The sequence below is a fragment of the Erigeron canadensis genome, chromosome 7 (genome assembly GCF_010389155.1).
Source record: "Erigeron canadensis isolate Cc75 chromosome 7, C_canadensis_v1, whole genome shotgun sequence".
Classification (NCBI taxonomy): domain Eukaryota; kingdom Viridiplantae; phylum Streptophyta; class Magnoliopsida; order Asterales; family Asteraceae; genus Erigeron; species Erigeron canadensis.
Window position 1 is genome coordinate 8,959,807 of NC_057767.1, and position 24,332 is coordinate 8,984,138.

Genomic DNA, 24,332 nt, shown 5'->3' on the forward strand with positions numbered 1-24,332 from the left:
TATATATAAAAATGAGATGTAAACGGAACGTGAACGGGATGCCATGAATATGTATCTTTTTTTATAACAGTATTTAGCGACATGCTTTAAATCAATGTTAAATACCCTAAACTCTAGAGAGAAAAATCATGGGTTTGATTTTCATCCCATGCAAAGGTCGCAGGGTCTTTTGCATCATTTAGATAAAATATTAATACAAACTCTCTACTTAGATAAAGTAAGGTCTATCTACATCTTAATTTTCCATATATACTGTCGAGATATTGTGACTCAATACCTACGGAAAACGACCCTAAGCAATGTCCCCAAGTTTTTTTTCTAACGCTATTATTTTTACGTCTATTCTTTATCCTAAGCTACATCAATATAAGAGGATGAATTTTGATTTTCTCCATGAGAAAGTAAAAACCGCCTCTACTACTCAACTATTAACCAGAATAAAAAAGATATTTTGAAAAGTAATAAATCAGATTTACATAAGCTTTAGTATCTACCTAGACAAAAGTGTAATAAGCTTTAGCATCCACAATTAAAAACAACATAAAGGTTAAAAAAGCTTTTATATTCCGACTAACCCACGCCTAAATTAATATCTATAATTCCATATCATCACATTCACATATTTACCGCTCCCATTTCTAACTTTTTCCCGACACACACTTATTCTTCATTATGACCATCTCGAGATCAGTCTCTAAATCCCCCCACTCTCCACGGTCACGATCTCACCTTCCCAAACTTTCACACCCTCAAAAACATTCTTTATGCATGCCATTAATATTAATATATATACAACATATATATAAAAATAATATGTTTCAACAAGACCAAATGCTTATTTAAGTTCACTTCATTTCACTTAAACCAAAAATACCAAACCCCATAAAATCAATATTAATCAAGTTCTAATGGAAGAAAGACCGGAAACGGAGCTCATTTCCATTCCGGCTACGCCACGTGATTCCACGCCTGAGATACTCACGCCTTCTGGACTGCGGTCACCTAGACTGCAGTCCAAAGAAGGCGGGAAGTCCTCAACAGCGTGGACTCCCACGTCGTTTATCTCTCCAAGGTTTTTAAGTCCCATTGGGACACCTATGAAAAAAGTATTGGTGAATATGAAAGGCTATTTAGAGGAAGTTGGTCATTTGACAAAACTTAATCCACAAGATGCTTGGCTTCCTATCACGGAGTCAAGAAATGGAAATGCACATTATGCTGCCTTTCATAACCTTAATGCCGGTGTTGGATTTCAAGCTTTGCTTTTACCCGTTGCTTTCTCGTTTCTCGGCTGGTAAATCTATTATTTTTTAACCTCTAGTAACTTATATATATATATACGCAATATTTGAGTTAAACTCCCGACCTATAGAGTAAATAAAATAAAATAAAATAAAATAAAAAAGAATTTAAATTTTAGAGACTAATTGTAGAAGACTATATATTATGTTGACTAAATTAGTTAATTACTTGCATGTATCTGTAGGTTAGCTTAAAATTTTTATTGTAATCTATCTAGCTAGATATGTAGAAATAATTTATATACATTTATTTTTTATTGAATTTAATCATGATTTAGTTCATGTTTTGATTATGTGGTGTGAATTTTACTTAAACTTCATAGAGTTGCAATATTTTCATTAGTTTATTAATTCATTAATATTATATTATGTCAGGTTGTCAGGATAGTATAATATAGAGAAAATGATAAATACTCCTAAAACTTAGCTTAAATTTTTTTTCTAAAACTACAAGATAATTACATGTGGATTCCACTTGGTCTCCTTCCTAATCTAGCTAATACATTTTAACACATGTAATCATCTTGTGGTTAGGAGAATTATTAGGTTATTTTGTTAGGTGGATTTATCATTTTAAATAAAATTATACATAAATTAAAAAGAGTTAACTAAAGATGTTAAGTATCAATTTTGGAGTTAGGTTACTTTTTGTCAAATTATATCATTCTTACCGTTCCAAGATAAAAGCAAGGATAGTAAAAAAGACTAATTATAATAATGTCAATGATGTCTAAGTGTTAATAACAATATTCATTTTTGTTATAAAAAAGTTATAGAGAAACAAAATGCATACAGTTATATTTATATTTATATTTATATTTATATTTATACGTATATTATAAACAAACTATCCTCCCCCATTTTCAACACTTTACATTTAAAATATCCAAAATCAACACATTTTAACTTATACACTAAATCTACCCAATATATCCCTAAAATATTTTACATCCATATTTATCTAAATTATCTATCTCTTTTGTTAATTAATTTAAATACTTTCACCTAATATCTCTATAATATTCTTAATAAAGTTATTTAAAAAATATAAATCTCTTAACCAAAGAATAACTACACTGTCATTTACATCAATTACTTTTAGATTAATAACCACATCATTATCACCACCGCCACTAGCACTACCCGTTGCCGCCACCGCCACTGCATTGCGCGGGTACCCATCTCGTCTAAAAAAAATAAATAAATTCAAATGCTAACACTTATCGATTTTTATTTAATATTCCGTAATTAAGTTATATTAATAGAATATTATTATTATTACTCGTAACATTTTGTTAGAAAAATACAGACAAAGATTAGAAGTGGACTCCTAGATCAGTGGGAGACAGAAGTATACAAGTTGTTAGATTTCTTAAAGTAAACACCTTTCTTAATATAGTGAAATAAAGTACAGTGGTATACTTTTCTAGAATCAATACTACTCGTATATTGCTACATAAGTATTTACATATATGTACTTTGAAATAACTTTGGGCATGGAAATATCTGTACTTTTTTTTCTTTGTCTAATACGGCATCGAAGACATCCCATGTATGTTATAAGTTGTACTTCCTGTTATCCATTCCATACTTTATAGAGTTTAGACCATATAAAGGTCAAACAAATGCGTATTGGATTTATTAAAAAGATAAGCGGTTGGTCTGGTCTCATGTACTGTTATGGAATCCAGAGCACACGTTGCATATAACTCATGCCGATGACTCGACATCCTCACACATAGATCACAATATATAGTTTCTCCACTTGTCTTTGACAAGTTTCAAACCCGTGATATGCATCTTTCATCTGTGGACTTATCTGGTCACATGGTGCCGCTACTAACGAGGTTTTACACTTTTACCCCATTGGTATGTATTAGTATAATAATAAATGTTTCTTCTTTTGTTTTCTTAACTTGTTTCGTATTTTCTTCTTAAATGTTAATTTCTTAAAACTTGAAAATATATGCCATTAAACCGGTCATCATGTGCCAGTGTGAGGTTAACCCATTTGGAAGAGGCTCTTGGCTTTTGACTGAAGACCAAAAGTTTTGTATTTGCCGTTTAAAAAACCCGGCATTATGTTACCGAAAAAAAGTATTGTTCTGATAAAGAAAAGGGGTCTAACAAAGACCCATTTCTTTTCGTGTATGTGATTTGAACTAGTTCGTAGGACTAGCATAACATTGAATGATACTTGGTTAATCATCTAAAAATATATTAAGAATAATAAACAAGTTCACCTATTATATATTTATATATTGGTTATGTATACAGGAGTTGGGGGATCATTTCATTAACCATAGCCTACATTTGGCAATTATACACCTTATGGATCTTGGTACAACTTCATGAAGCAATTCCAGGCAAGAGGTATAACCGATACGTCGAGCTAGCTGAAGCAGCATTTGGTGAGAGTTGTCACAAACCAACCATCTAGTCCTATTCGATTTTTCATTCATAGAATCCATTAACTCGGCCGTCTGGCAATTGATGGACATTTTAATTATACGACTCATATGTAAACACGACTTATTGTATATATACTCTATCATTATCATCTAAGTCCTACTTGATACAGGCTATAGCATCACGGATACGTTAAGTATTTTCGTATGTGATTCTAAGGCATTTTTTGTTACTATTATTCAGGGAATCGATTAGGAGCATGGCTATCAATCTTTCCAACAGCTTATTTATCTGCTGGGACCGCGACAGCATTGATAATTGTTGGAGGGGAGACCATGAAACTTTTCTTTGAGATAGTTTGTGGGCCTGCTTGTTCATCCAATCCATTAACAACTGTCGAATGGTATTTGGTTTTCACGTCGCTATGCATTGTGTTGTCCCAACTTCCAAACCTTAACTCCATAGCTGGACTCTCCTTAATAGGAGCCATTACTGCAATCGTTTATTCCACGATGGTTTGGCTCCTTTCGGTTAGTGAGCAGAGACCACCCAACATCTCTTATGAACCCATTCCTTTACCTTCATTTACTGCTTCGGTATTTTCAGTTTTTAATGCGCTCGGTATCATAGCATTCGCATTCAGAGGTCATAATTTAGTACTCGAGATACAGGTAACTTTTAGTTTGATGATAAAACATTCTGTTTTCCATATAGTTCTAGCAATAGCATATCAATTAGTATCAGAATCATATATATGAACTGTAAATCACTTTGACCTCAAAAGTCAAAATGTATGCTCAGAACCTAGTTGAGGACACAGGAGATTGTAAATTTGACTTTTATGGTCAAACTGTATACCATTTGATTTCAAAAGACTTTGCTTTTCAGAAATTCTAACCAAATTTTTGATTATAAATTAATACTTTTATAAGATGCTTTAACTTTTGAAATATGTTAATTGTTGGCTTTTGTTGCCATGGAATCAACATCAAAACTATATATAATTGCGGTTTTGTTATATCCTCTCAGTCGACAATGCCATCAACATTCAAGCACCCTGCTCACGTGCCAATGTGGAAAGGAGCCAAAGTTGCATACTTCTTCATTGCCATGTGTTTGTTCCCGGTAGCCATAGGCGGTTTTTGGGCTTATGGAAATCTCGTAAGTAAATCGTTATGATGGTTTTGACCTTTTTTAACTTTACATTTTATAATATAAATTAAGTTTCTAATGTCAATCTTCAAAATCTACTATAGATGCCACCAAGTGGGATTCTAAACGCGCTATTTGGCTTCCATGAACACGATATTTCACGATGGTTACTTGCAACAACGTTCATCTTAGTTGTATTCAGCTGTTTAAGCAGCTTCCAAATCTATTCCATGCCTGTTTTCGACAATTTTGAAGCTAGCTACACACACCGCACAAACAGACCATGTTCAGTTTGGGTTCGGTCTGGTTTCAGGGTGGTTTATGGGTTCATAAACTTCTTCATTGGGGTGGCATTACCGTTTCTTTCTAGTCTTGCGGGTTTATTGGGAGGACTAACACTTCCAGTGACATTTGCATACCCATGTTTCATGTGGGTGCTAATTAAGAAGCCAACAAAGTATAGCTTTAATTGGTACTTCAATTGGTCACTCGGGTGGCTTGGTGTCGCATTTAGTGTTGCATTTACGATTGGAGGTATTTGGAGTATTGTTGACAATGGGCTGAAGTTGAAGTTCTTTAAGCCTAGCTAAAGATTGTATCTATATGTGGTTTTGAGTTTTGAGGTTTGATTGTGTAATTTGATATATATACAGTTTATTATGATAAGTGTAATGTAAGGTGAAAGTTTACATTTTGACATTTTTTCATAGAATACTGTTATCTTAAACTTGCATTTAGTGTGTATTGTTCAGTAATGACTTTTGATATAAGTTTGTCAATGTAGATATGTTATATGTTTGTACATGTTTAATCTCACCATATCGTGCAATAACGGGCTTGAACATCACAATGTATGTGACTCTATGGATTCTAAGTAGAGGCTTGTTTGGAATAGTTTTTGCACCTGATTTTTACTTGACTAACTGAAAAGAGTCTTTTCAATGTACAAATCAATTCCGGTTTAATCAGAGTAAAGTGTTGTATACTTGTATGTATAAATAACGGCTTCGTAAAAATAACTATTAACTTTCAATATAGAACACGTTTTTGGTATCATGGGTGTCCCACTGCGAGCAGACTGATCCCAATAACTGACACATTTTGCGAGTCCAGAGTCAAAGTAGGTGAACATCTGTGGTCAATATAGAACACGTTATAACGTGTTAATGATAAGATCAAGAGATACGGTTAACAAAATCTAAGCTTTTACTGTATTATAGTTACAATCGGGTCACTTTCATAACATGGGTTAACCTTCGAGCCCCTTTCATAACATTGCGAACATGTTTTAGTGGGACCAATGCTTAAGTATCTTTCAAACAATTTTATACAATCATTTAGTACCCGTGACAAAATGGAGGTTTAATGAGGTCCATTCTGATCTAACACTAGTCTCATATTGCACATTTTATACATTTTTTTATATGCAATATTGGTTCAAATGTTCAATTAATCAATTATGGATCGTATGAAAACAAAAATTTTCGTAAAAATTAAAAAGTTGGTCAAAATACATCGTGGTCTGAATTTAATACAATGTGTTTTTAATTATTTAAAAAAAAAAAACATTGTGTTTAGTTCATATCATAGTGTGTTTGAATAATTTTCCGATTTCACGCGCTATTAAAAATACACTTTGATTTAAACTTAACACAATGTTTTTTTTATTTACACAATAAAAACGCAATTAAAACACATTACGTTAGATTCAAATCGCAGTGTGTTTTAACAAGTTTTACAGCTTTCACATAAATTTTAGTTTTCAAATGAACATTTCACAGTCAATTATACTTGAATTCATAAAAAAATAGTTGACATCGATACTTATTATGGTTAAATTGATGTTCTAGGTAAGTATTGAAGTTCATAGACAAAAATGGTGAAAGATATGGTTGGAAAGGATGCTAAAATGAAGAAGCCAAGATCCGTGATACTTAACAAGTGTTAAGAATTAAGTGGCACCCGTTAAGGCATGAAGTTGGATCGATAAAGTATGTTATAAGCCGCCACCATGACACATTGCTTAATAGGGAAGCGCGATTTGACCTAACATATTAATGATGATGCGACTTAGGATTTGTTTGATTAATAGACCTGCTTAACGGCTGTCAAGGCCTGTAGTATTATACATATAGCCTTATAATTTGTTTTAGGTTGACTTTAATAATTCGTTATGGCTGGAATAGGTTAATTTTACTTGATCTTTTAAATTAAAATTCTTAGATAAACAACAGATAAAACGAAAAAAGTTGTATTGTATTTTGAAATGAAGACTTTATCTAAAGAAATGAACACTATTAGGATTGTTAAAAAGATTGAACAAAAAAAGTGTTGTCTATGTTAGTTTGTTTATTTTAACAAATGATTCACCAATTGATATGTTAATTTAAAGTTAGTTTGTTTATTTTAACAAATGATTGACGAATAGATAGTTTTATTTAAGGCTGCATTCATGATCGTTTGTTTGTATTGAAAAGAAACAATCATAATTGTATAAATAATAAGGATTTTCATGTTGCGGTCTATCCTGGATAGCCGATTATGAAAATTTTGTTATGATTGTCAAACAACGCCAAATACACTATTGAACGAAGCCAAAGCCGAACACGATATCGAAAGCTCGGGCGGTCATTGTCTTGGAACTACTAAACTTATTTTTGTTTCTTTTAAAAAAAATACAAAAATGAAGTAAAGAAAATAAGTAATCAAATTAGGGACCATCTCCCAATAGTCTAGCGATAAGAAGACCCATTTTCTTAAAAGAGTCAGTGGTTTAATTTGAATCTTATCCTAAACATATTTAGAGTGATCACATGTCCACATGTATTTTATTTCTACCTATGTTGGATTGTCAAGTGAACTATCTAACACGAATCCGGTTAATAAACCCTCCAATATTTGCAAATAATTCACTCATTTAAAAAATATAAAGAAATGAAAAATATTAATCCTACTAACTTTTGCTTCTAATAATTCTCTTAATACCTTAACTCAATATCAAGCGTAATCTACTAATTTTTTCTCATAATTTCATTCTTTAATTTCACCATATGTTCATATTATTAAGATGTTAACTTACAAAGGATTAATCATTTTCTAACCTCACATTAACATCACATTATATCGCTCCAAAGGTCATACATGTAAAATTGTAAACGATCTCTCTCACTCTCTTTCTCTCTATTACTCTGTTTCTGTTACTCCTCTCTGTCTCTCTCTCTCTCTGCCTTAAACTCTTTCCCGATTTCTCTCTCTCTCTCTCTCTCTCTCTCTCTCTCATCTCAAATGTGTGTTAAAATTCATATAAATAGTTCTTCTTCATCTTGGGTTTTACCCGTAATCACTTGATACACACACACACATATATATAAACACAATATATATATATATATATATATTAATCTATATACAATGAATCCAGCAAGACTTCCTTATTTTATCAAGGGTTACAATTCTAGCATTAGCCATGATAAACTGGTACACAAAAATAAACCTTTTATATGTATACATATATATATATATTAATTGTTAAGTGTGCCTTTTTTAGTACTAACTGATGATATATAAGTTCAAAAGATTACTCCCTTTTTATTCATTAATGCTTTGATTGTTTTTTTTTTTGGGCTCACATTTTGTATACATGTAAGATAGAGATTTAGGACTTAGGTTTCGCATATGTTACATCGACTTTATATATTTTTAAGGTTTTACTAAGGTGGTCTAGTGGTTAGGCGTTTTTATGCCCTTACAAAGAGGTCTAATGCTTGAATTTCCAATCTTTGGGGTGGCCTGGGAAGGGTAAGGTATTACACGGTCGTATACATCTGAGTCAAAAACTTGCCGTCCTTGGTAACGTGTACAGGGACAACTCTTTGTTCCATTTTGTTTTCAAAAATGTGTATGCAGTATGCTAGAAAGATTATTTATCTAGCTATCAAGTCTTAAGAAAGAAAAGTGCTTTAAACTAGAAAGTAGAAACTATGCGTGTAGATGTCAAATATTGAGCCGTTTGAGACAAAAGAAGATGTCAAGAATTGATAAAGCTAGGAACATTCTTTATGTGATTTGTTTGCCCAGTTGGAAATAGCTCTACATGAAGAAACTAGACACTTGTACGGATTTCGGATACTTTTTTGAGAAAAAAATGCTCCCTTGTGGTTTTGTAGACTTAATGTGGTGTGAATATATTATTGTTTACTGTACATAGTGTGACTACGGTGTTTCCTGTTACAGAAAATACCTTCAAAGTTTGACAAACATTTAGAAGGGAAAACAAGCGGAACGATATCTTTAAAGGGTCCCAGTGGAAACACATGGCAGGCTGATCTGGGAGAGCAATCCGATGGTTTGTATATCTTGGATGGATGGGAAGCTTTTGTGCGAGATCATTATTTAGAGAATGGGGACTGTTTAGTTTTCAGATATGATGGTAATTTGCATTTTACATTACAAATCTTTGACCAAAGTGCATGTGAGAAAGAAACGGCGTTTTCTGCCGAGTGCCATCAAGATTTGAGTATTTTTGATCAGCATTTTGGAAAGAAGAGGGAAAGGGAACATGCATCTTTGTTGAGTCATAAGGTTGACTCTGTGCCAAAGAAAGCAAGAAGTTCACCTTCCCATGAAGCCATGAACCTATCTAAGATGTACACAAGACAACAAGAAACCATCAATGGGCGTTGTGAAGTTGCAGACTTTTTGAATGGCTCGGAATATTGTGGCCGTGCCTTGAAGAATCCCATAATTTCCGTTATGCCGCTATCAGGTAAAAATGCTTGCTATTTTACTTTCCTTCTAAATGTATATATTGATATTATGTATATGGATTTCTCATGAGTCTTTATGCAGAGGTATGCCCTACTGATGATGAGTTGGGACGGTTATCGGCGTCTGAAGCCGACAAGATAGTTCAAGCATTTACTTCAAGTTTTCCTCACTTTAGCCAAGTTATGAAAAGGTTCAACGTAAGCGGTTCGTATACTTTGGTGGGTAGCTCCTTTATTAAGTTTCCTTTTATTAAAAAGTCATTTACTTCTCAGCTTAGAGGGAAAGTTGCATAAAAAGGGTGACAAAACTTTGACCTGATTGAAGTTCTGGGCAACACTTTACTTTACACAAAAAGACTTGAACTTTCAAAAAGTTTTCATTTAAAGCATTTAAGTTAACCGATTTTTGTAAAGGGGTCACCATTTAAGATTTACGATTTGTCATTTTGAAGTTGGTTACTATTTAATGGTTGAAAACAAAGATGGTTGCCCAAAACCGAAATGATAATGGAAATTTGCTACTTTTTTATGCAGTTTGCCCAACTTTAGATAACCAATTGTTATGTTGATCCTGACTTGCTACCTTATGATGTAGAATGTTCCATATCAGTTTGCGACGGCATACCTTCCAAACTGCAAAGTAAAGGTTGTTCTTTACAACTCAAAAGGTGAATCTTGGACTATTAATTCAATTCCAACCATAAGAGTGCAAACTTCACATACTTTCTGTGGCGGGTGGCTGAGTTTTGTTCGTGATAATGACATTAATGTGAGAGATGTCTGCATATTTGAACTAATAGGCAAGTGTGAGTTGCGTGTGAATATTCTTAGAATTAGACAGGAATCATTAGACTATGAAGATGGTGATGTTAACGGGTTGACTAATGGGGCTTCTCAGAAGATGAATGGAAGGTTGGATAAGAATGTCAAAGCAAAATCTCGTAAAACCCAGAGTCTCGCTTTACTTGGAGATCAGAAGGTTGGTTTCTCCATTGATAAGGTCAAACACGGTATTGCAGCCAAGGGATCTGTTGCTGGTTCCCAATCAAGAACCGCTGATGGAAAGTCAGGTATAAATAGAGAATGACTTTGATTACGGTTATATTTATTTGTTCGTTTATTAGCTTCTAATGCTAAGAAGTGAAATCTTGATAGGGAAGATAAAAAGTTTACCAGAAAAAAGGGGTTCTTCTAAGACGGGGTGTACGTCATTGAAGTCAGCACCGGAGGAAAAAATAGCTGCCGAATCTTTCATTACTACCTTCCCTTATTTTGTTAGAGTCATGAAAAAGTTCAACACCGGTGGATCTTACACTCTTGTGAGTATTTCAGTCTTCACTTGTTTTCTAAATGGCTCTTTGCATAACTAGTACGTATTCAGCCAGATTCCGATTTTAGGTTACGAACATTATATTTACTTGTAAAAATAGTTGAACTTTTTTTAATACATGATTAAATGTAATCTTTTAAGTTAATCGGTTTGCAGACATCTTATCAGCTCCATATAAGAAAAAACGTTGAACATGGTTGGTACTATTGACAAGGTGACTGCTATGTCATCATGGCTGGGTAAACATATTTGAGTACCTAAAATCAAATTGTTTGACAGTTAACGGTGTTACTCGCTTAAAACAGACTTTGTGGTCTAATATATGGTATAGCCGGTGTAGATGGACATCGTCATTAGTACTTTCTCCCTCTGTATCGCTTAACATGCTTGTTATAATGTTGCAAACAAACAGAAAGTTCCGTATCAGTTCTCCATGGAGCACCTTCCTAACTGCAGAACAGCGATTATTCTCCACAATTTAAAAGGAGAACGCTGGACGGTAAACTCAGTTCCAACAGTTAAAGTACAGACGCTGCATACCTTTTGTGGAGGATGGATGGCTTTTGTTCGTGATAATGGCATTCAAATGGGAGATATCTGCATATTTGAGCTTATCGGTAGATGTGAAATGCGTGTGCACATATCTAGTGCTGGAAAGAATATCTTTGATTTAGAATATCCAACTGACCTCCAAATGAATTAGGCAATGAGTCAGATTGATAAACAAAAGACTGGTGAGTACCAGGTGTTTCAATCATTTTATGAATAAATTGCATTCTGTTACCAAGGCGGAAACCTTGTATGTCAACTCAAATATCTTTTTATCAAAGGTGGCTAAATAGGTGGGTTGGGTTTGACCTGAAACACTTTGTGCAAAATGTTTTTTTCAATAGTAATCTACTTTTTCTTAGATTGACAATTTACATATTATAAATACATGTTGCACAACTTTTGATCCATTTCTTCTCAGATACCTATTTGGATTTTTTTTTTCTCGTATGCCCAATTAAAGATAAAACATAATCCATGTTGGCACATGCTTTTGCAAAACTTGTGTTTGTTTATATTTTCAGTGTTTTCCGTATATGAGACCAATTGCAGCAAATAAAAGTAGTGCAGTTTCATTTGAAAAATCTTGTGTTCGTATATATATTTTATAAGTCATATCTCACCATTACCTGAATAAATCCTCCAATATTCCAGAATAATGGATGCAGATGTATTCTCTTGTGACCAACTGTTTTTGCAGGTGGTGCTTTTTCTTCTCTTTTGGGAGGTTGCTTATTTGAGCTGGTGTCAATGTTATGGCAAAACATAATGGGAAGTTAGCAAGAGTGAAAACAGATTATGGTACATGTTTTATCTGTCAACCCTTTTGGAGAACATTTTGTTAGTCATACAATTACATCTTGCTCCATAACTCATAACAACCTCCTGGACTTGTACATAACCTATTTGGTCTATAAATCCTTTAGTTTAGTACAGTTATAACTTATATCTGGTCCAATTCACATATAAAGGGAAAAAGAATCATCCCATTCCCTAATAATACTGTTGATCGAGTACATCCATGCTATACAGAAATGATAACATGAAGAAATAGTCTTAAAATATTGGAGTTTGCCAAGAGAATAAAACTCTGACACAAAAATTTTATGATGAAATAGTAGTGGGTAACCTTTTATACAAAAAGGACTCTTGATTATATTCTTTTGATACAACTATGATACCAGTGGTTTCGGGTAATATTAGACCAAGATAGTTATTTCATTGTTCTGGAATCTGCATAGGTCAAAATGTCATTGTTTTTCAGCTGTTCGTTTTGGACTTGATGAATTAAAACTGTTGTTTTGTGTGTAGTATGGAACAATTAATTGCTCCGTCATGTGTGGTCTTATGTTCACTTGTTCATGACTACATTAATAAGGCCTCCAAAGATCTGTCCACATTTGTTGTTGTTGAGCTGTAAAGTCACAGAAACTTTTCCATATAATGTGGCGCATCACATGGTTGTGTGACACATCCGTATATATAATACCAAATAAACCTGTATCAAAACCCATACCGATATAGTATTGGGTTTGCAAGGAAATATGTTTGATACTTTTTGGTATCAGGATGGTTTGGTATAATACCTAGTTTATAGTGTCAAGATGTCTCAGGCTACAACTCAAAGGCTTTCCGATTGCTTTTCTTTGTAACAGATGAATTGTGTCTCAAACATTTGTTTTGCTTGAATGATACAGTTGTTAGATTGATAGCAGCTATCAAAGTTGCAGTGACTACTATGATAATATCATTAATTCGTTTAGGTTTCTTCATAGATAGGATTGTACGAATCTGTGTTTAAAGTCTTTGGAGAATGTATGTGTTGGATTTATGTGAAGTAACCCCTGAACAATGGGGAACAGCGATTTCAGACTATCTGATCCTGCCAATGAAGGGGTATTTAGGCATATGTTTCTCTTTACGGAAAATTTCAAAAAAGTTTTCTATTTATATTCTCGGGATTATAACCATCCTTACCTCTGGAGACGACTAAATTATAGTATTAAACCATTCGCATTTGATTGCCATCCTGTATGAGGATTTTGCATCTCGAGCAAGTTAAATATGCAACTTTGTTTTGTAGCTACACCATTTAGTGGATCCTGATATCATAGTGCATCATTAACTAGTTTTAGAATGCAATGCAAAATTGATCCTTAATGCCATTGTTGAATGAGGAAAAACACCCTCAAATTCGGGGAAAGTAATTAGCCTATAAATTTAATGAATAGTTATCGACAAGAGCTTGGTTGCCAATTCTATTCCTCAAGTATTGAATTGAACCAGATATCGACTTTCTTTTTTTTACTTTCGAACCTTCATTCTTACAATCTTTTTTGGTTCCTTTTCCTGTCATCTTTCTTGCTTACTTGCTAGCGACTCCCGCCTTTTTTCTTTTCGTTTTATGTCTTGAGGCGTCTCTTCTCTCTTTCTTTCTCTTTCTTTCTGATCGCGAGCTCCCTTTTTGTTTTCTCTCTTAAAGGCAGCTTCAACCTGCCTTTTGTTTCCTGTTTTACTGACCTAACACATCAGTATGTAGTTTCTTTCTTGCGGCTGGGAACTTCACCATACCCCAACTCTACGACAACATGCCAAGGCTGCTGTTTTCTCACCTGCTTGGTTCTTTTCTTTTTCTTCCAAGAAGGAAGAAAAGTCACTAACTCGTATACCCTCGTTCCCATTCATTTAACCACCCTTCCTGAATACCCGGTCAAGACCAATTCTTCATATGTGATCCGTTAGCAGCTGGGTTACCCACTAATTTCTGACCCGTTCTTGACCCGTACTCAAACACGCATAAGTTTTGCACAAAATATTAATGTTGGATTAATTTAGTCCAGTGATCCATCAAAGAGACAGAGACAGACCTGGAAATGCAATGCTAAATGCAGGCAGGCAGTGGCACCAATTTAAGAAGCAAAGAAAAATTGTATATAATCTTTATTCAATTCGGAGATCATCTTGATCCCCTAAATATATTGTATAAAATTTACAACTGCTATGTATATATCAGTATATATATGCACCTTATTATAATTGTATTACTATGTATGAAAGAATAAAAAGTTGGTGCTATGTATCTCTCTCTTTTTCTCATCTTTCAGCCACGTACAAATGCATAAAAAGGAGAAATTTTCATCTTTCCCAGATGTTGATCATCAAAACTAAAAAGATAGGCGGCGCCGGATTACATGATTGAGCAGCCATGTGGATTTTCTTCACTAAAACATTCACCACATCTGCTGACACAATAGGGCCTGTTCCAAGGGTTTGGGTATCCGTAGGAGCCGTCATAGCATGCGCCCGGTGGGGGTGGTACGGGTCTACCGTACCCATAGTGACACGGGCCTCCACCACGACCTTCATAGCACTCCTGGCAACATACTGAGACAGGAGGAGGGCAGAAAGGCTGTGGGTACCCACAATCCGTTGGATACGGCATAGGCATAGGCTCGGGTTGGGGTTGGGGTGGGGGTGGGTTAGGTTTTGGGTCAACGGGAGGTGGCATTGGGTTGGGTTTCGGTGGAGGATCGGGTTTGGGCGGAGGAGGATCAGGTTTAGGAGGTGCAGGTTTGGGTCCAGGAGGAGGAACAACAACAGCTGGAGGAGAAGGTTTGGGTTTCTCAGGCGCAGGCGGCGGGGGGTGGTTTTTAGGCGGCGGTTCAACTGGGGGTTGTGGTTTAGGAGGCGGCGGCTTAGAAGGAGGCGGTGGTTGCGGTTTAGGTTTGTTATTTTCAACAATCTCAATGGACTGAATGGCCTTGCCACCCTTACAACATAGCTTGTCTCTAATCCGTTCCGGATCGCAGCATACGACCGTGATCATTACCTTGTTTTTATCCACATCAAACATTTGATCTCTTATTTCTGATCCAAAATGAAAGAAAACCATTACTTACATGGGCCTATATTTAATTAATTAATTGTTAACAAGCATCCTGATGATCATAAAAAAATATTTTTAAAAAAAAATAAAAAAAATGCACACGGATGGGCCAAAAGTGGAAAGTTATTATAAAAGTTGAGTGAAAAGTAATATATAGAAAAAGAGATCTATTGACGAGTAGTTGATGATGATCATTTTTTGATTAATAATACGTATATATATATAGAATTGAAGTAGTAAAAAGTAAGAAGGAAGAGGAAGTACGTACGGGGGAATTTGCAGAGGAGTTTTTTGACCTTCTTGTAACAGCAATGACATTTCAGATCAACTTCCAAGATCATCACAGTAACCTTTTCCTCCTATATCACATAATCAATTCAATTATATATACACAAGATATGTCTGGTTTGTAAGGTTAATTAAAGTTAAGAAATGAAATAAATTTTGTACATTGTGTGCTGGCGCCATCTATTGATCACCCTCTGTCTCTTTTGGAACTGAAATTGAAAGATCGATCGGAAATTAAGACCACTTTTTTTTTTTTTTTGGTAGTAGTATATTATTGTTATTTCTTTAACTGATCAAAGTAGTATCATATTGTAGAGAGAGAGAGAAAGGAAGATGTTGGATGGATGGAGTAAAATTCACTACTAATTATCGACTATGAAATATAAAAAGAGGTCCATAATAATATTAATAGTAATGGAAAGCGAAATTAAGAGAGTGATGGATGTTATGAGAGGGATTGGTCACCTTTCTTCCTTAACTCCAAAACCCATCCATCTCCCAATTTCTTTATCATCAATCATCTTAATTTAATGTAATCTAGTCAAGTCGACACCCTTTTACTTTCGGTTCAAGTCACAACAAATCAGATCATCAGAAGAATCTGTAATACCCCCACCTAATTAATTAATCTAGTTTAACTAATTTTTATTCAGCACATATATCTTTCTTTCTTTCTTTATTCTGATTATACATACATTATACACTCTCTCTACTATTTTACTGCAAGTCTCCCAATTCATATCACATATTCACATGGCCGTGCCGCACGTAATTACTATCCCAATTCACATTCACATGACAGTGTCCCCATCCATCCACCCCACCCCCACCCCCTTTTCAATGACTATTGAAATTGTAAGTTTTTTTTTTTTTTTTTTTTTAACGGCATATTGAAATTGTAAGTAATAACGTCTTATACGGATTTTGGGTGTTAATATTTTAACGATGTATAAGGGAGTTGGGATGTAGACACTCGCATTTTCATCTAGGTAGAGAAGTTGCTTACAGGTTTTATTAATGTCATCACATGAAATGAGAATCAAACCCTTAAATTATGTCTTCAGAGGTAAAAATGTTAATCATATAGAAATGCTTCTTTTTTTGTTTTTTTAATTGTTTGTGACTTGTGTGACCGATTACTAAATTCCTAACCCTTGACTAATCCCCGCATTGACTTAAATCAATAAGAATTGAGATGCTCCTCTTCGTGCCTGCCTGTCAATAGTTGTAGGTGTAGGGTAGTGTGGTTGTTATGTGTGTTGAAAGCTTCCTCTTTTCTTCTATGAAACCTTTTCTTTCAACTTTACAAATCATATCATATTTTTATTTCATCATCAGCCATCAGGTGACCACCACTACTTTATTGTTATTCCAAGCAAAGCAATTTCTTTATCAACCGTTCAACACCAACAACAGTTTTATGTCTCATACACAAATGCACTTATGATTTTTTATAGTTATTTTAAGTTTATATTATAAATTTCGCAAATTATAAACTTGTATCTTAGCAACAAATGCACTTTCATTATTTGCAAGGAAATCTGTTTTCATACTTTTCGGTATCAGGATGTTCATTTATAGTGTCGTTGTTTCGTTTAGGTTTCTACACAGATTGAATTGTCCTGTCTGTGTTTCAAGTTCTTTGGAGAATGTATGTGTTGGTTTTTATGTGAAGCACTGCCATGAACAATGACCATTGGACATGCTAATACTCTTCTAAACTAATTATTCAACATACAAAAGAAACTGTTACTTCACCAACCTGGATAGCCCAATGTTTTTGCCACCATCTTTAGGTGTTGCCGTGCAGTAATTTTTTCCCGCAAAGTTAATTCACTGAAATTCGAGGACAAGGTGCCCTCCTTAATTTATTTTTCCTTTTTTCACTTAAATTTGGTAAATTTAGGCATATGTTTGTGTAACAATACCTGATCCTCTTCAAGGACGGGTATAGAACTATGGGTATCTAGGCGTATATTTTTCTTTACATAAAAATGTCAAAGTTCGATTTATGTTCTTTCAAGATTATTATTAACTATCCTGACCTCTCCGAAACAACAAAATTAAACCATCTAAATTACATTTGATTTCCATGCAATATGAGCATATTAAATACGCAACATTGTTGGCTACCACATTTAATGGATTCTCATATCGTAGTTCAACATTAACTAGATTTAGAATGCGCAGCAAAATGAGAGCTAATTCTCAGCAGGTGTTGATCTTCAGTGCGGTTGTTGAATGGGGAAAAACACCCTAAAATTTGGGGGAAATAATCAGTCTATAAACTTAAGGTGTCTGTATTTCTACAAGAATAGTTCCCGATAAGAGTAAGGTTTCCTCAGATTTTGAATTCAAGCAGATGGTTTTTGACATGCTGAGAAGAGTTGCCAGCTGATTAAAGCCATGATAAAGGAGGTCAACAGTTGAAAACTCACAACTTCTGGAAGATGCCATCCTAAACCCCATCTTAGATAGCTGCAACAATAAACACACATATTAAGCAATTTTCACATATCCATATCGAACACAACACGACTTTACAGAGAGCCATGTTTCAGATGTAGCTAATATGCATGGTTTTCTATAGGGGTCACAAGATTTTGGTAGATTGGGTAGCATGTCAACCAGGTAAGGTTGCAACTGGACATTCTTAGGTGTGAAAACAGGCTAAATCTGGTTAGGTTGACCCACCAACCTTTTGCCTATTAAAATAATAAAATAAATGTTTCAACTAGTGTTGAAAAATCATCACTATGCTAGAAAAAGGGACTCAAGCAGGGGTTTCTATTACGTATTAATAAACTATATGCATGAGGCAGGCTGTTTCGTGCCTGAACGGATTAGATACTTGACAAATCTGCGGTGCAAACATAACTAGAAGGTTGTATGGCATTGAAAATAACCCAATCCCCACCAGTAAGCAAACTTTTTATATATGACCCAGTTGGCATAAAACAACCAAAACAACCCATTCATACGCAGATTGTTGGAGTTGTCACATTTAGCTTTATGTCAACTAACAGAAGGAAATCGACCTTGTGATGGAAGGCATTGTTGCCACAATTCCTGCACATGCATATATGATAGGAATCAATGTCTTGGGCTTGTTCTTCCTTAGCCACATCAAAGATCCCAGTGCAGCAAGTGATAAACTCAACATCTGAATTAATCAAAATACACATCATAAGTTCAAATTAACTAAAGAATAACGGATTAGAACAACATACTTACTTTTGTCTAAGGATAGCCAACTTTTATATCACTAAATTTATTAACTCTTTAAGACCACTGCTCACGTGATTAAATGATCAGAATCACATAATAAGATAATTGAGCACTTGACATGATATGGTTACTTTTATTAACACATAAAATGAGCAGAAAAAGGAATTTCAGTGAGACAACTAGACTCCTTAAGTCGGTAAGTAAGATAAATAGATACAGAGAAACAGAATTTTTTGATTGAGCATTAGAAACTAACACAAGTGAAATCTCCAGTTCCAAAACACAAATCCCCTAAGAAGTTGTACTAACATATCCATTTATTTAGAAAGAAATGTGAAAAGTCAGCATACCAGATTTGCATTTGCTTCAAGACCTTGCAGAATGTATTCCCAAGTGAATTCAAGTCCTCTAGCACCAACCCAAAGGGGTGCCAGTCTATGCAAAACGGAATCAGCAAAAGCCCACCCTGCCAGTACAGATAACGAGTAAGGTAAAAATAAAAAAATGATCAACCAAAAGGAGAATACTATAAAAGTGCTAAGTAGTCACTCACCAAGTCCAACTGCCTGAAATTTGTGATTTTGAGAGATGTTCCTATGTGTCAACTGAGTCAGGGCAAAGTAAAGCCCCGCAACATCTATAAAACCAATTAAAGCTTTCAACAATTCCTAAACAGTAAGAAAAACAAAAGAAACAGCATCAGAGAATAGGTATTTGGACATTGATTTAGTTACCTTGGTAGTAAATAAATGGAGACAGGGATAAACAAACATATTTCGCACCAGAAACAAGCACATAAGTCAGCTACGTAAATAAATTCAAAAAGTATATGCAGAAAGTCAAACCATAAATTAAATAAAATTGGTGTCCTTAGAATGTCAAATATGGCCGAGCAAGTGTTTGCAGATGAATGACCCAAAAAAATGTCAACGTGAATATCAGTAGTTGTGTGAGCTTTTGATACAAATTGCTTAAGAGGAAGCAAATCATAGATCTGCCATTCAAAACACTAGAAGTAGAACTGTTTTTGGATTATTTGAACATACTAAGACAAAAATTTACCAATACTTTACTTTTTTTCATTTGAAATAATTACCTTCTCCAAAGATCTAGTTTGGTTGTTCATCTATCCAATTATTTCAAAAAAAAGTGAAAATTACTTCATAGTCGGGAAAATACAAGAGCTAATGAAGTGAAGAATAAACACATACTAAATCAATAAATCATTTAATGAACTAAAAAAACAATGTTACCTGAGAGGGGTCAAAAATGTCGCTTTCAGAAACCTTAAGAAATGTAGCTAGGCAAACGAGCTGTCCAAATAATCAGATATAAATGATATATTAGTTAACAGATAGTGTGCTAACTGCTAATCAGATGCTCATACGAGCTGTGTTCATACTTTAAAAGCAGAGACAAGCAAATCATACCTTCACTAACGCTGTGATGAGATAGACAACAGCAGTTTTTACCGAAGTGCCAAGTGTATCATACTCAGATCTGCAATGGAGAAAAAACCACCATGATAAAGATACACATTGACGTAAAACATCTGAAACATTGATTTCTGTTGATGTATATTGTAAGAGATACCAGTATTCGAATAACAATTCATCACATACAGGGAAAGGATAAATATTTTTAACATGGAGTATGATCACTATTAAGTAAGGTAAAGCATGTTCTTATATTGAAATAACTTATCAGGCCCAAGGTTTTAATCACTGATATAGTGATTTTAGAATAATCTGATTGAATCTAGGAATAACGTTATGCCTTCTTAGCGATACTCTTTTTGTCCTTCATATTACTACATTTTAACTGTTTTGAAATTTGACTTGCACGCCATTTCCACAGTCATGAAAAGTATGCAGTAGCTATGTTGATGTTATCCTGGAGTAGAAACATAGGTACTCTATAGGTACCTTAAAGCCCAATGCTCCTCAAGTATGGTAAACAAATAATAAACCATTGTTCTATCATATTTACCTTTGTCCAAGAAATTCTATAAAAACCGGAAACAATGAAACTACAGTGATATTGATAACATCTACTTGATTACATAACGTCAAACGATTTCAAGCAGATGACAAGCTTCCTTAGAAGTTATAAACAATAACTCTAATGATTCCCAACTTCTCTTAATAATTTGCTATTTGATTCTGACTATCAATAATGCAGGTAAGTACACACATTCAGAGTGCCAATGATAAACAAGGTTCTCGAAAACTAGTTTGATCCAAATCACAAAACTTCCCTAAGAACAAGGATCACCAAGTGCAAAAATATTAATATGGGTCCATGAGGTACAAACTGCAAGGTAGATAAGTAAAATGTATTACTTTAAACACACTTATGGAGTTATGGACAACACTTAATATGAACAAATCTCATCTAAATCTACAGGCACATGCTATAACTACAACACTTAGCAACAATTAGTAAATAATTTTCATAACGAATTACAACGTGACAGCACCGGAAACATTTCATACAATAGTTAACACTCAGTTATAAAATCAAGTAATCAGAATGTAGCATATGAAAAATGATTTACAAACGATTCACTTCCAAACAAATATCCACCAAAGGCAGCAATATCAAGGACCAATACAGAAAGTTCATGAATACAAAAGCACCAAACCAGCTAAACACACATAAGGTCTATGGAAACTAGAGTCAATTCGATAAGCGAAACTCCTTAAGGACAGGTATGTTAAGCTCTTAAAGTCCCCAACTATGAATATGAATACAAGAACTAAAAGAGTCGAACAATCAATGTACGAAAGTTTGTAGCAAAGCAAACCCAATATGAACAAATCTCAGGCAACTTCAACATAAGTCAGAGCTAAAACTATGTAGTAAATTTCGGTGGTATACCAGTGGTATTTCGGTTTTCGGTCCTCCACTGGTATACTGGTCCAGATTTCTGTCGAAAATTTCGGTACCGATATTTTCGGTGAAACTTACCAAAATCTCACCGAATCGGTCAAATTTCGGTGGTATACCAGTTTTTCAGGTTATTTTGATTTTTTTGTCCAAACTTAAAAACAACATAAGAAACACTAGTATATGCAAGTATAAATACTAATCTATCAAATATTGACACTTTTAAGCTTGGCTTTTGATATTTAGATTGAGTATTAACTTAATATAATTGCTATTTGTGTATAATTGCAAAAAAAAAAAAATTTTTGGTATATATAATTATATATAACATTTTGTACATAAAATTAATATTACCGAAATTCCACTGATATAGCCGATATTTTAAATAACGGTCCTTGACCAAAACACCGAAATTCCAGTCCTTAACTACTTAGGCTACAAATTACTATGTGACAATACTATACACACTTCAGACGATATGTGACGGAAAATCCAATAACTATAACTTAGTATTAGCTTCAAGTAGTCATCTGATGTCATCATAGATCGTAGTTGGACTTCCCGGGTATAAATATGTGTTCTTAGTGCTGCTTCTCTGCCCTTAATATAAATCTCTTTATATCCTCTAAAACTTTAACTTAAATTCCATTATTACATCTTAAGAAAGTACAAGCATCAGCAGGTTTGTCTAGTGGCAAGGAGTCCTGTTTCCTCACAAGAAGTCTTAGGTTCGAATCCTGCCTAGAAATATCTTGGGGTGGCCAGGAAAATAGCTGGAACCGATCATGAATGAGCAAAACCCGGTTAGACCACCACAATGAGCTGAAAATAACTCACCATCCCAGGGTAACCCTTAATCAAGGAAAAACCTTTGGTGTCTACATTTACAGAAAGCATATAACACTAACTATATCCTTGTTATCGGATAGAACTAGCAAGATAGTTGGCCTAAAGATACCTTAAAGCAAAAAAGAAAAAAATACTTTAAAGCACATTGGTTCTAGGTTGCACAAACTAATAAAGTCTTGTTCTTTCATGTCTGTCTTAGTGTGCGAGTTTGTACAAAAACAAAACAAAAAAACATAATCTATATCCTGCTTCCTTTCCACACAAACAAACACTAATAGTCCCAAAGCTCTAAAGTGCAATATCGTTTCCAAAGCTAACGATAAGCAACAAAAAAGTCAACAGCCCGAAAAACCCAACTAGATCGCCCAAGACCTATCACGTGGAACTTGAAAACTCACCTAGGTGGCCCAACTAACTAATCCACCTTCACCAACGGAATCTTTAAACCAAATATATACCTCTTCGACTTCGATATAGACTGAACTTACGATCCTTTCAAAAAGCCCAAATCTCCAGGACAACAACGCTAACTTTCTAAACGATTCGTTCTAACTTACTGAGCAATACTTCCTAGAACTAGAACTTGCATATATAGATACACAAAAGCACAAATAACCTTTCACAAAGCTAACTGTAAACATGGTTTCCGAAAACCAGTTTTACTAAACTATAGTCTGTCTCAATCTTTTTAAATATTATCCGCGAGACAACGTTTTACGAATAATCGAATAGTCATTAATAACTTAAAGTAACTCAGACTGTATCATCACATAACAAAATTAATTAACTCTAAAACAGTCTAACTAAAAATCTCATCTAATATATAAAATAAATAAATAAATAAACAAATAATTCACAATCATCAAACTGATTATTAATTCATTAATTAAGTAAGCAATTAAAAGCTCTACAAAATTAATAACATAAAAATATGAAGAAAAATTCAATTCAAATTAAAATTAACTATAAAACAGATAGAGATAACGGAACACTAACAGAGGAGTAGCGGAATAGTAAACGGCGTGAGGTCCGAAGGTTAAGATAGCACAGTTGAAGAAATGAAACATCGTCATCTTTCCTTGGACTGTTAAAATCGATGATGAGATCCGAGAGATGGAAAGTAATGAATGTTTTTACATATATTTTTGACTTTTGATTGTTTTTTTGTTTTTATTTATTTATTAATTGGGCTTTATTTTTTGGTTTTGATATTGGGTTACAACATAAATTGGATTGTAAACAAACATTATCTTAAATTTCATGACTCATGGGCTTGAGAGCTTACGTGTTCCGTGTAAAAGTTGAGAACTTAAAAGGTCGGTTACGGTAAAATAAGTATTAAGGTAAAACAAATAAAATATGCATTAGATTATGTTAAAATTAACGAACAGAGATTCATATCTACCAATAAACTAAAACAAGATTGAGATATTCTTAAAACAACACGTGACGTAATCCTTGATCGACACGTGTCCTTTTAAATTATTTATTTTATTAAGTTAGGTTTTTTTAATTATATATGGATTCTCTTCTCTTATTAGAATTAGAATTAAACTCTAACTTTTAGCTTACAAATACAAAACACATTATAACCTTATTGTTTGATCACTTTTTCATTAATAAAATTGTCTTTTTTTTTTTCTTCTTCTCAATTTTTCAACTCTTATTACTTATATTACTTATAA

General features: G+C 34.0%; 4 protein-coding genes across 4 annotated transcripts; 2 read left to right on the plus strand and 2 right to left on the minus strand.

Moving 5' to 3' along the window:
* The first annotated feature begins 838 nt into the window (after positions 1 to 838).
* Positions 839 to 5,589, plus strand: LOC122608020 (lysine histidine transporter-like 8). Its single transcript, XM_043781103.1, has 5 exons — positions 839 to 1,294; positions 3,579 to 3,712; positions 3,954 to 4,381; positions 4,740 to 4,871; positions 4,967 to 5,589. Exons 1-5 carry the CDS (start codon positions 909 to 911, stop codon positions 5,450 to 5,452), a joined length of 1,566 nt encoding a protein of 521 aa, XP_043637038.1. The 5' UTR covers positions 839 to 908; the 3' UTR covers positions 5,453 to 5,589.
* Positions 5,590 to 8,260: 2,671 nt separating this feature from the next.
* On the plus strand, positions 8,261 to 12,453 carry LOC122607917 (B3 domain-containing protein Os01g0723500-like). The gene is made up of 7 exons (XM_043780991.1): positions 8,261 to 8,339; positions 9,096 to 9,627; positions 9,711 to 9,847; positions 10,224 to 10,698; positions 10,784 to 10,947; positions 11,371 to 11,692; positions 12,208 to 12,453. The coding sequence occupies exons 1-6, from the start codon at positions 8,274 to 8,276 to the stop codon at positions 11,659 to 11,661; spliced, it is 1,665 nt and encodes a 554-aa protein (XP_043636926.1). The 5' UTR covers positions 8,261 to 8,273; the 3' UTR covers positions 11,662 to 11,692; positions 12,208 to 12,453.
* Positions 12,454 to 14,415: 1,962 nt separating this feature from the next.
* LOC122607574 (leucine-rich repeat extensin-like protein 3) lies at positions 14,416 to 16,079 on the minus strand. Its single transcript, XM_043780581.1, has 3 exons — positions 15,844 to 16,079; positions 15,662 to 15,752; positions 14,416 to 15,374 (listed from the first exon to the last, which is right to left on the minus strand). The coding sequence occupies exons 1-3, from the start codon at positions 15,859 to 15,861 to the stop codon at positions 14,695 to 14,697; spliced, it is 789 nt and encodes a 262-aa protein (XP_043636516.1). The 5' UTR covers positions 15,862 to 16,079; the 3' UTR covers positions 14,416 to 14,694.
* A 1,665-nt stretch (positions 16,080 to 17,744) lies between these two features.
* Positions 17,745 to 23,791, minus strand: LOC122607674 (transmembrane protein 147). The gene is made up of 7 exons (XM_043780693.1): positions 23,644 to 23,791; positions 20,340 to 20,409; positions 20,163 to 20,222; positions 19,463 to 19,577; positions 19,260 to 19,375; positions 18,720 to 18,844; positions 17,745 to 18,159 (listed from the first exon to the last, which is right to left on the minus strand). Exons 1-7 carry the CDS (start codon positions 23,718 to 23,720, stop codon positions 18,036 to 18,038), a joined length of 687 nt encoding a protein of 228 aa, XP_043636628.1. The 5' UTR covers positions 23,721 to 23,791; the 3' UTR covers positions 17,745 to 18,035.
* Positions 23,792 to 24,332: the final 541 nt, after the last annotated feature.

What these genes read in the sequence shown, in the direction of transcription:
- LOC122607674 (XM_043780693.1), bottom strand. Translation starts at nt 23,720, where the DNA reads ATGACGATGTTTCATTTCTTCAACTGTGCTATCTTAACCTTCGGACCT. An exon ending in TCATCACAGCGTTAGTGAAG is followed by an intron (nt 20,223 to 20,339) that starts GTATGATTTGCT and finishes TTATTTGGACAG; the next exon opens with CTCGTTTGCCTAGCTACATT. An exon ending in ACATTTTTGACCCCTCTCAG is followed by an intron (nt 19,578 to 20,162) that starts GTAACATTGTTT and finishes CTTACTGTTTAG; the next exon opens with GAATTGTTGAAAGCTTTAAT.
- LOC122607574 (XM_043780581.1), bottom strand. An exon ending in ACTCCTCTGCAAATTCCCCC is followed by an intron (nt 15,375 to 15,661) that starts GTACGTACTTCC and finishes ATTTTGGATCAG; the next exon opens with AAATAAGAGATCAAATGTTT.
- LOC122608020 (XM_043781103.1), top strand. Translation starts at nt 909, where the DNA reads ATGGAAGAAAGACCGGAAACGGAGCTCATTTCCATTCCGGCTACGCCA. An exon ending in GCTTTCTCGTTTCTCGGCTG is followed by an intron (nt 1,295 to 3,578) that starts GTAAATCTATTA and finishes TTATGTATACAG; the next exon opens with GAGTTGGGGGATCATTTCAT. An exon ending in GCTAGCTGAAGCAGCATTTG is followed by an intron (nt 3,713 to 3,953) that starts GTGAGAGTTGTC and finishes ACTATTATTCAG; the next exon opens with GGAATCGATTAGGAGCATGG.
- LOC122607917 (XM_043780991.1), top strand. Translation starts at nt 8,274, where the DNA reads ATGAATCCAGCAAGACTTCCTTATTTTATCAAGGGTTACAATTCTAGC. An exon ending in AACCGCTGATGGAAAGTCAG is followed by an intron (nt 10,699 to 10,783) that starts GTATAAATAGAG and finishes AAATCTTGATAG; the next exon opens with GGAAGATAAAAAGTTTACCA. An exon ending in CCGGTGGATCTTACACTCTT is followed by an intron (nt 10,948 to 11,370) that starts GTGAGTATTTCA and finishes GCAAACAAACAG; the next exon opens with AAAGTTCCGTATCAGTTCTC.